Consider the following 13673-nt stretch of genomic DNA (forward strand, 5'->3'; position numbering starts at 1 on the left):
ATGCTTTCTCAGAACCTGTTGATATATTTTTTTTTTTAAGATTTATTTATATATTTATACAAGCACTGTGTACAGTCAGAAGTGTGACAGGGTGAGAGAATTCACCAGAGCGGGGAACGGAACAGGCAGACTGACGAAATACACTGCTGAGGGGAGCAGCGGGTGCGGCAGGAGAGGTCTGTTGCGCCATGTGGGACCCTCCCCGGTGGCTGGGGATCATACTGGCGCTGCAGAGGCTGCGGGCAGCTTCGCAGCCCAGCGCTCAACCACTGCTCCACCAGGGGAGGCCCAAGATCGTATGGTTTTTATTTTTCTTTTTGTTGATGTGTTGGATTACAATGATCGATTTTCGTATGTTGAACCATCCTCGTGCCCCTGGAGTAAATCCTGTTTGGTCATCGTGTATTATCTTTTGATGCATTGTTGGATTCAGTTGGCTAGGATTTTATTTAGGAATTTTGCCTCAGTGTTCATTAGGGAGATTGGCCTGTAGTTTTATTTTTTGTGTGTTGTCTTTGGTTTTGGTATTAGTGTAATATTTGCTTCATAAAACATATTTGGTAGTATTCCTTCCTTTTTACTTTTTTGAAAGAGTTTGTGTAGGATAGGCACTAGTTCATTTCTGAATGTTTGGTAGAATTCATCTGTGAAGCCATCTGGTCCTGGGCTTTTGTTTGGGGAGGGTTTTAATTACTGTTTCAGTTTCACTGCTTGTAATTGGTCTGTTTAGGTGTTCTATTTCCTCTTTATCTAGCTTTGGATAATTATACTGTTCTAGGAATTTGTTCATCTCTTCTAGATTATTGAACTTGTTTGCATATAACTTTTCATAGTAGTCTCTGATGATTCTTTTGATTTCTGCTGAGTCTCTTATAATTTCTCCTCTTTTGTTTATGATCCTATTTGTATTTTCTCCTGTTTTTACTTCATGAGCTTGGCTAGAGGTTTGTCTGCTTTGTCTATTTTTTCAAAGAACCAACTTTTGGTTTCTTTGATCTTTAGGATTGTTTTTTAATTTCTATTCTATTTATTCTATTTATTTCTGTTTTGATTTTTATTGTTTCCTTCAACTGACTCTTTTGTTGTTGTTGTTGTTCTTTTTCTAGTTCTTTGAGATGGGAGATTAGGTTGTTTCTTTGAGTTCTTTCTTGTTTCTTTTTTTTTTTTTTTTTTTAAAGATTTATTTATTTATACAAGCACTGGGTACAGTCAGAAGCGCGGGAGGGTGAGAGAACCCAATAGAGCCAGGGAGCAGAGCAGGCAGAAGGACCGAAGCACACTGCTGAGGGGAGCAGCGGGTGGCAGGAGAGGTCTGCGCGCCATGTGGGACCCTCCTCCAGTGGCCGGGGAGCAGCCGGGGATCGAACCGGCGCTGCAGAGGCTGCGGGCAGCTTCGCAACCCAGCGCTCAACCACTGTGCCACCAGGGAGGCTCCTCTTTCTTGTTTCATGATGTGAGCCTGTATTGCTATATATTTTCCTTTTATTACTGCTTTTGCTGTGTCCCATACATTCTGGAAAGTGGTGTCCTCATTGTCATTCAACTCAAAGTATTTTTTAATTTCTTCTTTGATCGCCTCTTTAATCCAGTGGTATTTCCATAGTGTGGGTTTCAGTCTCCGTGAAGTGGGAGGGTTCCTTTGGTTTCTTTTCATGGTTCATTTCTAGTTTGATGCCTTTATGATCAGAGAAGATGGTTGGAATGATTTTGATCTTCATGTATCTGTTGATGTATGTCTTGTGGCCCAGTATGTGATCAATGACAAGAGAATGATCCCTGAGCACTTGAGAAAAATGTGTACTAGGGTTTTTTTGGGTGTAATGTCCTATGGATGTCTGTTAAGCCTATGAGGTCTAGATCTTTATTTAGAGCTTGAGTGTCCTGTTTATTTTTTGTCTCATTAATCTGTCCATTGTTGAGAGTGGGCTATTGAAGCCTCTACTACATATGTATTTTTCTAATACCTTTTTTCAGAGATGATAATAATTTCCTGATATATTTTGGTGCTCCTTCATGTGGTGAGTATATGTTGATGAATGTTAAATCTTACTGGTGTATTGTCCCTTTAATCATAATGTAGTGACCGTGTGTCTCTTTTTTACCTTTTCTAGTTTGAAGCCTGTTTTATCTTATGTAAGTATAGCTATTCCTGCCTTCTTTTTTGGTCCATTTGCTTGTAATACTGTTTTCCAACCTTTTACTTTACATCTGTGTTTATCTTTTGTAGTTAAATGTGTTTCTTGGAGACAGCAGATAATTGGGTTTTGTTTTTTAAACCTGTCTGCTACTCTGTCTTTGTATTTTTAGTTTAGTCCATTTACACTTAGTGTTAATATTGATACATTAGGGTCTGTATTTGCCATTTTGTCTGTCCTTTTGTGATTCTATTCCTTGCCTTTTTTTTTTTTTTTTATTCTTCCTGTTCATTCCCCTGTTGGTTTTGGTTGTAGGACTTCTTGTAGTATTTTTTGGAATGGGGGTTTAGTAGTAATGAATTTCTGGAAATTCTGTTTGAGAAGGTCTTTATTTTTCCTTCATAGAGGGTGGAGAGCTTTGTAGGGTAAGGTATTCTTGGTTTGCATTTGTTGACTTGGAATTTGTTGAATATGTTACTCCATTCTTTTTTTTTTTTTTTTTAAAGAATTTTGGCAATGTTTAATTTTTTTTAAGATTTATTTATTTATGCCTACAAGAATTGGAGTACAGGCCAGAGGGGTGTGTGTGTGGGGGGGGGGGCGGGTAGGGTGTGTGTGAGAGGATTCACTAGAGAGAGAATGGGGAGCAGAACAGACTGACCAAAATACACTGCTGAGGGGAACAGCGGGTGAGACAGGAGAGGTCTGCTGTGCCATGTGGGTAGCTCCCTGGCAGGGGACTGAACTCGTGCTGCAATGGCTGTGGATAGCTTCATAGGCTGCGCCACTAGGGAGGCCCTCCATTCTCTTCTTGCCCCTTGTGTTTCTTTGGAGAAGTCTGATGTCAGCCTGGTTGGTTTCCCGTCAGCTTGATAATTTTTTCCTTGTCTTGGACTCTTGGAAGCTTTACTATATGTGTCTTGCAGTAGCTTTCCTTTTATTGTGGCAATTTGGTGTTCTTCTAGCTTCCTGTATGTCTGTTTTCATCTCCTTGATGCTTGGGGAGTTCTCTTCAGTTATCTCCTTGAATAGTTTCTCAGTTCCTTTGTTTCTCTCCTTACCTTCTGGGCTTCCTTTAACTCTTATATTTCCTTTCCTCATAGTGTCAGATAGTTCTTGAAGTGTTTATTTTTTTTTCTTTGTACTTCTCTTTCTTTTTCTTTGTTGGTTCTTTTTATATCTGTATCTTTGAGAGTACTGATTCGTTCTTCCATGTCATCAATTCTGTTTTTGTTACTTTTCTCAGAGTTCTTTAGCTCTTCCATTAATCTTCCAATATCCTGTGTTTCCTTCATTTCCTTTAAAGACTCAGTTTCATTCTTCAGTTTACAAATTGTATTTCTCATATCATTCTTTTCCTTTTTGTCTCCTTTATTTTTTTTTAATCATGGCAATTCTAAATTCTCTGTCTGCCTGGGACAGAAGTTCTTCCATGTCATAGTTGTTGAGTTCTGGGGCTGATTTTCTTTTTGTGGTGTGTTCTTTCCCAGAAGGCTTGCTTGATTATTTGTGCATTTCTTTCTCCCTTTGTTTTTGAATTTGTTCTATGTGCTGGGCTGCTGTGCCACTGATACTGGTGGGCCTCTCTTCATGGTGCTCCTACTGGCACATCGGGGACTAGGGGCCAGAACGAGTCCGGTGCTGTTACGCCAGACTTCATTAGGGCAGTGATGCTGTGGGTGGGTTGATGTGTGCTATCCCTAAAGATCACCGAGTCTCTGTATGTTACTGGCCTCTTCCCCTCCATGTGAGTTCTGACCTAAAATGGCCCGTGTGTCTGTGCAGGCAATAGGGGTGCATGTAGACGTACTGCTGTGTTTGGTCCAAAAGGCACTTTCCAAGCAGTTGCTGCTCCCTGTGGGGGCTGGGCTCTGCCTGTGCCTTCCTGGCTTTAATTGCTGTTCTGGATAGGGTACAGGGGTGTCGCCGGCCTCCCACAGTCATGTGTTGAGGGGAGGAAGGACACTTTCCTAGATCTCACTGCTTACCTTTGTTTGCTTGGGTCTCCCTTTGCCTTTACTTGGTTCCAGAAGGGTGCTTGGTAGACACTGGCCTCCAGTAGCCCTGTGAACCAGCAGCTGCTTCCCTGAGGCCGCCTGCCCACCTTTGTTTGTGGGGCCCTCCCTCTGCCTTTACTCAGTTCCAAAAGGGGGAGGCAGGTTGGTGACCTTCAACAGCCTTTGAAGGTATCTTATTTTTAAAAACTTTTTGTTATGGAAAATTTAAGCATATTGAAAAGTAGGCCAAATGGAATATTGATATTAAGCCCCTTATCAACTGGCTTGAAAAATTACACACTCATGGATGTTATTTCCACTCCCTCCACCTTTCACATACTATTGGGAAGTAGATTCCTTAATCACAATATGTAATCTGTAACTATATCGTACCCATCTCGAAAAAACAGTATCTTTCCTTTTTTAAACATAATATTGCTGCCCCACCTAAAACAAATATTACCTTCATACTGGATTGAGTATGTTCAATTGTGAAGATTTCCAAAGGTCTCAGAAGTTTTATGTTTATATATAAAGTTTACAAATACTTTTATCTAGTGTCTGTATAAGGTTCGTACATTGCAGTTGACTCATAGAAATCTCAAGTATCATTTATAAAAATCAAGGATTAATTGCATTCTCTATTTCTAGTAAATTACTTAGGTTTATAGGTCTGATCAAACTTGAGTTTATTTTTACTAAAATAGGTAGTGGTAGGAATTTGTGGTACAATTATGGTTATCGCTTTTATAAAATTAGCAGTCATTTCTATGCAGTGTGTGGATTTGTTTATTCAATAAGGATTCAAAGTGATGATATTCTATTTCTATCGTTTTCATTTATTTACTGCAAAGAGATGTTTGATATCTTTTTGCTACACAGGGGTAGAATCATAGGCAGGGTAAATGCTTAATTCTTTTTACATACATAACAGTGTTCAAAAAATGAGTAGATTTTCTAACATCCTCAAAATAACTATTTTTTAAAAGCATTATGAATTTGTAGATATGTGTTTGTATGTATATTTGATGTGTTGTAACTGTTGGTTTATCATAATTAATTGAATCTAAGTTTAATTTTCCAGTTTATTTTTTGGGAGATAACATTTTCTAATTTATCCATTTTTTTTTTTAAATTTATGTATTCATACAAGAACTGGGGTACAGGTCAGAGGTGTGGGGGTGAGAGGATTCACCAGAGACAGAGTAGGGAGCAGAACAGGCAGACTGACTGAAATACATTGCAGAGGGGAGCAGCGTGCTAGTCAGAAGAGGTCTGCTGAGCCATGTGGGTAGCTCCCTGGCTGGTTGGGGATCAAACTCGTGCTGCAGTGGTTGCAGACAGCTTCATAGGTTGCATCTTAACCCCTTGCGTCACCGGGGAGGCCCAAATTATCCATTCTTAAGAAATCTTCCAAACAACACAGAAGTTAATTTTTTTGCTATCAACAGTCTTAATATATCAATTATAACTCAATAAATTATAACTCTTATTTTTGCATACAAGAGCTGGGGTATAGGCCAGAGATGCCGGGCTGGGATGGGGGGGTTTGGACTCATCAGAGACAGAGTGGGGAACAGAACGGGCAGACTGACTCAAACACACTGCTGAGGGGAGCAGCGGGCGAGACAGGATAGGTCTGCTGTGCCATGTGGGTTTCTCCCTGGCTGGCCTGGAATCCATCCCGTGCTGCAGAGGCTGTGTGGACAGCTTCACAATGCTGTGCTCAACCCGCTGCTCAACTTGCTGAGCTGCAGGGGAGGCCCCCCATGCTGTTTTTAATTTGAATTTCCCTACTAACTAATGATATTGAGCGTTTTTTTCATATGCTTATTATCTATCTATACCTTTCTTGGTAAAGTCTATGTTCAAATCTTTTGCTTGAGTTTTTTAGTAGGCTGTTTTCTTACTGAGTTTTGAGAGTTTTTATACAGTCTTGATACCAGTTCTTTAAAGGAGATGTGATTTGAAAATATTTTTCTGGCTCTTTGACTTATCTTCTTCACAATGCCTCTTGTATATCAGAAGCTTTCAATTTTGTGAAGTTCAGTATTTCAATTTGTTCCTTTTAGATTGTGCTTTTGGTGTTGTGTCTAGGAAATCTTGGCCTAACCCAAAGTCACAAAGGTTTTCTGAAAATTTTTTAGTTTTAGATTTTACATTTATTGCTGAGACCCAATTTAAATTAATTTTTGTGTTCAGTGCATTATACAGATAGACATTAAAAAATTTTGTAAGTGGATATCCAACTGTTACAGTACCATTTATTGAAAAGATTGAAGTAATGACACATTTTTTTTTGCTTCCCTCGTTAAGCATTTTCCCTTGATATTCATTTGGAAGCTCTCAGATTGCTCCATTTTAAAGTAAAATAGAAACATACATAAATGACTATCTACCAATTTAAAAAGGAAGGAAAGAAATGGAAAGATGCTGTTGGTTTGTTTTTAATAGTGAATCACTAGTTAGAAAACATGTTGGAAGATTAGATGAGTATTGGTAAAGTTTTGTAGTAATCAATCCAGGAGGAGCAGCAACTGATTGGGGAAAGAGAGGAAGGATGTTTTTGGTTGAGGATTGAGGAACCTGTGGGACATGGTAAACCGCCTTAAAAAAATGGTAGGCTTTGTTTTTATAGCAATAGGCTAGTAACCAGCTGTTTGCCTTTTGCATAGTTGGAAAGTGTAGGCTTATTTTGTCCTCAAACTCATAAGCATTAATTAAGGTGAATATTGATCACCAGTCAGTAGACTAGGACCTATTGGTTGTTTTGGAGACATACCAATTAAATTGTCCATTTAATTATTCCCATCCCAATCCTTTTCATTGCCCCAGGTTTGCCAGCATTTTGAGTTGGGAAGGTGTAGACCTTCGTAATTTAAGGTCCTCACTGTAGTCCCTACAGGAGATGCTTTGGGAATAGTGAAAAGTCTTGTCTCCTGTTCTTTTTGCATAATGGTCTTTGACTATCTGTTTCTTTTTCTCTTGTGACAGCTCCAGTTGGGGTGCATTGTGGGATCATAAGAACCCAGACATTTCTTCATTGAGTTATTTATCTCATCTGGAGAAAATTCAGCAATCAAAAATGAGTTTTGTCTATGTGCTCAAACCAAAATTTTAACAATACTATTTATTCAGTGAGATTTGTTCTCTATTGTGGAGTTAGATAAAACAGCCTCGTCCAAATCCCAGAGTAATACTTTATCTTGTGTGGGAAAATGAATTTATTTCCATTATAATAATAAGACTAGTTTTTTCATTCTCCTTCCTTAAAAAATGTTTTAATTTTCATTATAATATGATTATTAATAGTTTTACCCATGAAAATACAATTTTAAGGCAGTATTTGTGATGGGTAAAATACAATTCTTTAATAAATAAAAAATAAAGCAGCTTAAAATATTTAGATACTTTATTTCATCAACATTAAATGGATGATAAAATGCTGGTAAAGTGTTTTAGTCAGTCCTTTTGTTATTTGTTTTGTAAAAGCACTTTTTGGGTGCTTAAAGTATTAGAATTCTTATATGTGAGAAGTTGAACTTGTTATTTGTACTAAGGAATGATGCATTGTTAAAATATAAAAAAGAAGACTTGTAATGGGTTTATATTTTTGAACTTTTGAGGTATCCTTTTAATCTTAGGGGCATAAGGTTGATTATATTGGGCAAACCCAGGTAACTAGAACATTTTGGGGAGAAGGGCTTATTAAGGTAACTACAGGCAGTAAGATTGAACTGAGAATTTACTAAATAATTAATTGTAAATTTGCTACAAATCTAGAAAAATTTTATGGGAGCAGGGAATTTAGAAAGTTAGTTCACTGTAGCAAATGTCATGTTAAAAATTTAGCAGTGTTTGTGGGTTCTCTCCTGAATGATGAAGATTACTGAACTTTGCATAGAATAGTATTGATTGGCATTGGAGTCATGGGTTGCTACATTTAGATTGAGAATTTGACTTCTAGGCACAAGAGTAGGAGTCAGTCTTTTTAAAATTAGGAGTGAAACCCAGAAGTAAAATGTCTATACAAGCCACGAAAGAAAAAGAAAAAAAACTGGACCAAATTATTTGCAGTGTAGTAACAAAAGGTCAGTGTCCGGAATATATAAACATTGTCTACGAGGCTTTTTATTAATTTTTTAATAAAGACAAACTAGTATGTGGAAGGAAAAGCAGATATTTTGGGGAAAATATATTGGGGAGGAATCTAGTAGATTGGGAAAAAAAATTTTAAGAGACCAATAACTCAGTGTTGGTGGGAATGTGGAAAAAATAAGCTGTAGCATGGTTGGTAGGAGTATATATTGGTCAACCTTTCTTGGAAGACAATTTTGACAGTATTTGCCAAAATATTTCCATGTTAGACTTTTTGAGCTAGACATTACATTTCTAGAAAGGTATTAAGTACGTTGAATATAAAGAAATGTATGTATGAGCAGCTTTTGTACCATTGTTTTCAATACAGAAAAATTAGCAGCAGTCTAATATCTACCATTTGCAGCTGGCATAGTTAGGGTGTCCCCATTCAGTACGGTTCTGTGCAAATAATAAAAGGACTGTAGTAACTCATCTGTTGTCTTGGAAAAGATTAAAGTATGAGAGATAATTGTATCTCAAAGCAAATCATTTACTCAAGACTTCTTTCATGACAGTTTCATAGTTTTCTTTCAAAAGTTCCTTTATCTTTTTTTAAAAGATTTGTTTATTTATGCATACAAAGAGCTGGGTTGTAGGCAGAGTTGTAGGATTGGGGGGCGGTGGGTTATGAGAGGATTCACCAGAGACAAAGTGGGGAACAAAACAGGTGGACCCACTGAAATACACTGCTGAGGGGAGCAGCGGGTGAGATAGGACAGGTCGCTGCGCCATGTGGGTTGCTCCCTGGCCAGGTATCCAACTTATGTGGCTCATGGCTTCATAGTACTGAGACTTAACCCCTTATGCCACAGGGATGCCCTGTCCTTTATCTTTTTTATTTCTGTTTCACACTACTTTTTGTTTTGTGATGCCAGTATGAATGCAGTATATTCTTCCATTATATTTTCTATATAAATTTTTATATGTGACATAAAACTTGTTAATATCTTTACATATATAAAAAAAGAATAGTATTGGTTGAGGAAGTGTAAGAGAGCTGCAGTTTGTATGGGGTCTTGAAATCAGTTATTGCGAGTTTATTTTGATTCAGAGAAGATTTGTTAGTTGGGTTATTAAAAGCAGTTATATTGTTAATTACATTTTTATATTGATGTTGAAACAATCTGGGCCAGGTGATGGTTAAGAATTAGGATAGTACTAAGCTTGAAAATATAAAATGAAGGGTTTTATATTAAAAAATAAGAATAAACTTCCCTTTTTTACTTATGTATGCATGTCAGATCTATAAATCCTTAAGAAATGCACATGCTTAGATGATAAGACTTGGTCCTTAGAGAATTTTGAAAGTTTAAATCAGTCTTTTGCAATTTTATCTTTAGATACTGCCCTTGGTCTTCACAATAAGGAAGAGATTTAACCTAAATTGTAGTAAAAATTGTAAAATGCTGGGAGTTCTGTATAAGGTTTTTTACAGGGAGTGTATGCAAACTCAAATGAGCACCTATGAAGGAATATCAACAAATTGAAATTTTTTTAATGGAACTCCTATTAGAAAATTTGGGCAGCTGTAGGTACTGTGGTTTAGGTACTATACCATGATGTTTAGGTCAAAATCTGTTTACATTGGGAAATCTTGGCAGCTATACCAGTAATTACTTTAAGATGTCGCTTTATTCCTCATTTCTCAAGTAATTGTGAATGTCTACTTCATTCTTAGCACCTGTTCTTCAGAGTGATGACTGCTCTCAGTTAGGATCTGTATGTGTTGAATATTACAATCTCTCTAGGACAGCGTTCAGAGGAAGCTGGTTAGTGAGCTGAGAGAATTGAAAATGGCTCTGTGGAAAATTAGACCGGAGCATGAACTTAGGGCGTGAATAGCGTGGATGGGACAGAAGTGGGAGCAGGGACTTTCATTCAGAGTGTTAAAGTCACAAGTGGTTGTGTTCGTTGTGTCTACAACAGTGCGAAGGAAACTTCGAAGAGTGGCTTGATAAGCATCTATTTGGGAGGTATGCGGGGTCAGGTTTTACAGGTCAGGTAGCGCTGTTGCGTGATTGTCATGTGGGGTGTACATTTTTTCGGGTCGACAAGTGTTTGAGCAAGAACATAGATTTAAAATAATGATTTGGGAAAATTATTGTCTGAGATTGCTTGAAGAATCTAGAGATTAGAGTCAGAAAGCCAGTTGGAAAGATTTTATAGTGACTGAAGGGCAAAGGAAACACAGAAAGACCCACATTAAATATCTGCTGATGCCGGGCTAGGTGCAAGGCTTCACGTTTATCTAATCTACCTGATCGTTAAAAAACACTTGAGGTAGGTATTACCAGCCTCTGGTTTTCAAGAGACTGGGTTTCAGAGAAGTTTAATATTTTGCTCAGAGAAGACAATTGGCTAACTTTCAGGCAGTGTTTATAGATCTGCCTCTTTTAAACAGTTTTATGTTGTATGCAATACCATAATTTACTTAGCTAACCCTTATCAATGGAAATTTGGGTTGTTTCCTTTTTTTTATTGTTTTATTAGCAATGCTACAATATTCTTACACAAATCTTTGTACATATTTTCTAGCACTGTATTTCTGTAGAAGAATCTCCTAGAAGTGGAACTGAATTCCTGGATTAAAATGGCCTTTAGAACAAATGGTATAGGAGGCCTGGACAAAGGGTACTGAATGTGGATAATGGATCATGATTGTCATGGCAGTGTTTAGAGAGTCATGATAAAGGTACAGTGTACTTGGTACTATATGAAAAACAAGTAGAACATATTCTTGCCAAGTATGACAACAGAATAAACTATGGAATATTAGACTCGAAGGCCCTAAAAATAATCTCCTTAATTTTACTATTGAGACTCTTGAGAGCTAAAAAGTTTGAATGTTCCTAAGATAGAACAGGGATTGCAATCTCGATACTCTGATTTTTAGTTCACTGTTCTAAGTATAATGGATTTTTTCCCCTTCCAAAGTAAATTTAGGGTGAAAACTAAGGTCAAATTCCTTCCTATTATTTTATATATAATATATATAATTAATGTGTTTGTAACAGCTATTTTTTAGACATTTTTAGCTAGTCATTTTTTAATGGATTGTGAAATTTTGCTGTGTTTAAAGAATATTAATGTTTAGTTTTTCCCTTCTTTTCCTTCCTTCTTTTCCTATTAATCAGGTAAAGTGAGACACAGTCTGATCTTCAGATGGACTGGATGGGGAATAGAAGATGAAATTTTTATATTTATTTAAAAGGAAAAGTTGACAGTTTTCTTTCAGAAACACTGATGTGAAGGATATGGTACTTTTTTTCTGTTTGTTTTGAATGACAGTATAGTATTCATTTTGCTTATAAGTTACAGCTTGATTACCTATTCCTTATTCCAGCTCCCCCCCCCCCACCGCCTTTTGGCTAGTATATATAAGAACAATTATATTTTTTAGTACTAAATTTTTTTTAAGAACAGTTTTAGATTACAAAATTGAAAGGAAAGTACATCAGTTTCTCACATGTGCATTGCTTTCCCCATTCTCAGCCTCGCTCACCAGAGTGCTACATTTGTCATAACTCTTTAACCTTCATTGCACATCATAACAACTCGAAGTTCAGTTTACCTCAGGGGTCACTCTCAGTGGTGTACATTCAGTGGTTTTGGACAAATCTGTGATATAGATCCAAAATTGTAGTATCATACAAAGTATTTTCACTGCCCCCCAAATCTCCTTTATTCTGTGTAGTTGCCTATTCATACCCTTACCCCAAGGCAGCCACTGATTTTTTGTTGTCTCTCTAATTTTGCCTTTTCCAGAATGTTATATAATTGGAATTGTACAATATTTAGCCATTCCAGAGTGGCTTCTTTCACTTGATATTTCCTCCATGTCTTTTCATGACTTGCTAGCTCATTTCTTTTTGAACTTGCTGGCTGAATAATGTTCCATTGAGAGGCTGTACCACATTTTATTTATCCATTCACATACTGAAAGACATCTTGGTTATGCTCAAGTTTTGGCAATTATGAATAAAACTGCTGTAAATATCTATGTGCAGTTTTTGTGTGTTCAGGTACTGTCAAGTCCTTTGGGTAAATGCTCAGGCGCCTGCTTGCTGGATGTTTCTGAGAAACTGTCGAACTGTCTTCCAAAGTGGCTGTACCATTTTTGCATTCCCACCAGAAACGTATGACAGTCTCTTCTCTACATCCGTTTGTATATTGATTTTGTGTGGAATGGGTAACATATATTGAATATTTGATAAACTTCCTATCACTTTGAATAGAAGTAGTAAGAGTGCAGTTCAGCAAAAAGAAAATAAAAAGCCTAACAGTTGTTTTCTCTTTATTTGTGAATGTGCAGGAGTGATGAATTGGCCCTTTCTTAGTAAGAAATGCCTTTACCTCTGGTAATGCTCCTGTTTTGAAATTTTTTTCCTAAATTTTATATTGTTTCTCTAGCTTTCTTAGGGTTAGTATCCTCGGGCTCTATTTTTTTCTATATAAACATAAATCTGTATATCTTTTGTACGATATACAAACAGAATATAGTTTGTTGCCTTTAAAAAAAAAAAAAACCTCGTAGCCTCTGCCTTTTAAATGAAGTGTTTCTATGTTAATGTTATTGATGTGGATAGGTTTAAATTTTTATCATGCTTTTTTATTTTGGGGAAGGGGCCTCTTCTGGATTTTTTTTTTTTAATTCCATGTTTCTTTAGTTGACTATTAGTTTCGTACTACCTCCATTAGATTTTTAGTGGTTCCTTTAGGGATTGTGATATGCATCATTAACTTCTCATAGTGTACTATAAATTAATTTTAACAAAGTAAACATCTATTTTTGACAAACACAAAACTGGATTTGGTCATTTTTATAGGCCTCATTTCTAGTTTTCCTTGGTATGTCAGTCCACTTAATGAAATTCTGAATTTAATTTAACAAAAACCTGAAGGGCAGAATTCACATTATGGTGATTTATTTTGAATGAAAGATATTTATCTCTTTGAGTAATTATTTACTCAAACTTTTTTAACTTAACCTGGTGCAGAGAAGCATTTCATGATTAGGTCCAGTTAGAACTGGCAATTTTCTCAATGGATTGCATCTTTAATTGTTTTAATTGAGAGATACTAATCTCTGTGTGTTCATTTCATTCATCTAAAAGTTATCTGTAATTAGAATTAGAATCCATTTTGTTCTTGTTCTGTAATGTCAGATCTCTTAGTGCTTTGTTTTTGTGCTTGTTTGCTCTCAGTACTTTTTTAGTTTTTTCACAGTACTTTCTGAAATTTTAGAGTAAAATGTCTTACCTGAGTTGTGTCATTAAACTGTAAGATGCATAAGAAAACTTCAAAATCTTTTCAGCATTCATATAGTAGGTCAACTGAGTGCTGGTGTCCAGGCATAATAAATTAAACATCTGTTAAAATCTTAATAGTTGTGAATAATAAG

General features: G+C 36.6%; 1 protein-coding gene across 4 annotated transcripts in view; it reads left to right on the forward strand.

The window, feature by feature from the left end:
• The window catches only part of HIKESHI (heat shock protein nuclear import factor hikeshi), a 49765-nt gene that overhangs the window by 10680 nt on the left and 25412 nt on the right, over positions 1-13673 (forward strand). Inside the window, exon 1 of one of the 4 annotated variants that reach the window (XM_054699584.1) lies at positions 11548-12408. The exons of 2 other annotated variants lie outside the window; for them this stretch is intronic. In XM_054699584.1, the coding sequence (XP_054555559.1) occupies positions 12272-12408 (137 nt within the window). In that variant the 5' untranslated portion in view covers positions 11548-12271. Of the gene's footprint in view, positions 1-11547; positions 12631-13673 lie in introns of those variants that run through there. One more of the 4 variants, XM_037523105.2, reaches the window with a different exon arrangement.

This window comes from Talpa occidentalis, unplaced genomic scaffold, assembly GCF_014898055.3.
Source record: "Talpa occidentalis isolate TD23 unplaced genomic scaffold, MPIMG_talOcc4v2.1 talOcc4.3, whole genome shotgun sequence".
Taxonomy (NCBI): Eukaryota; Metazoa; Chordata; class Mammalia; order Eulipotyphla; family Talpidae; genus Talpa; species Talpa occidentalis.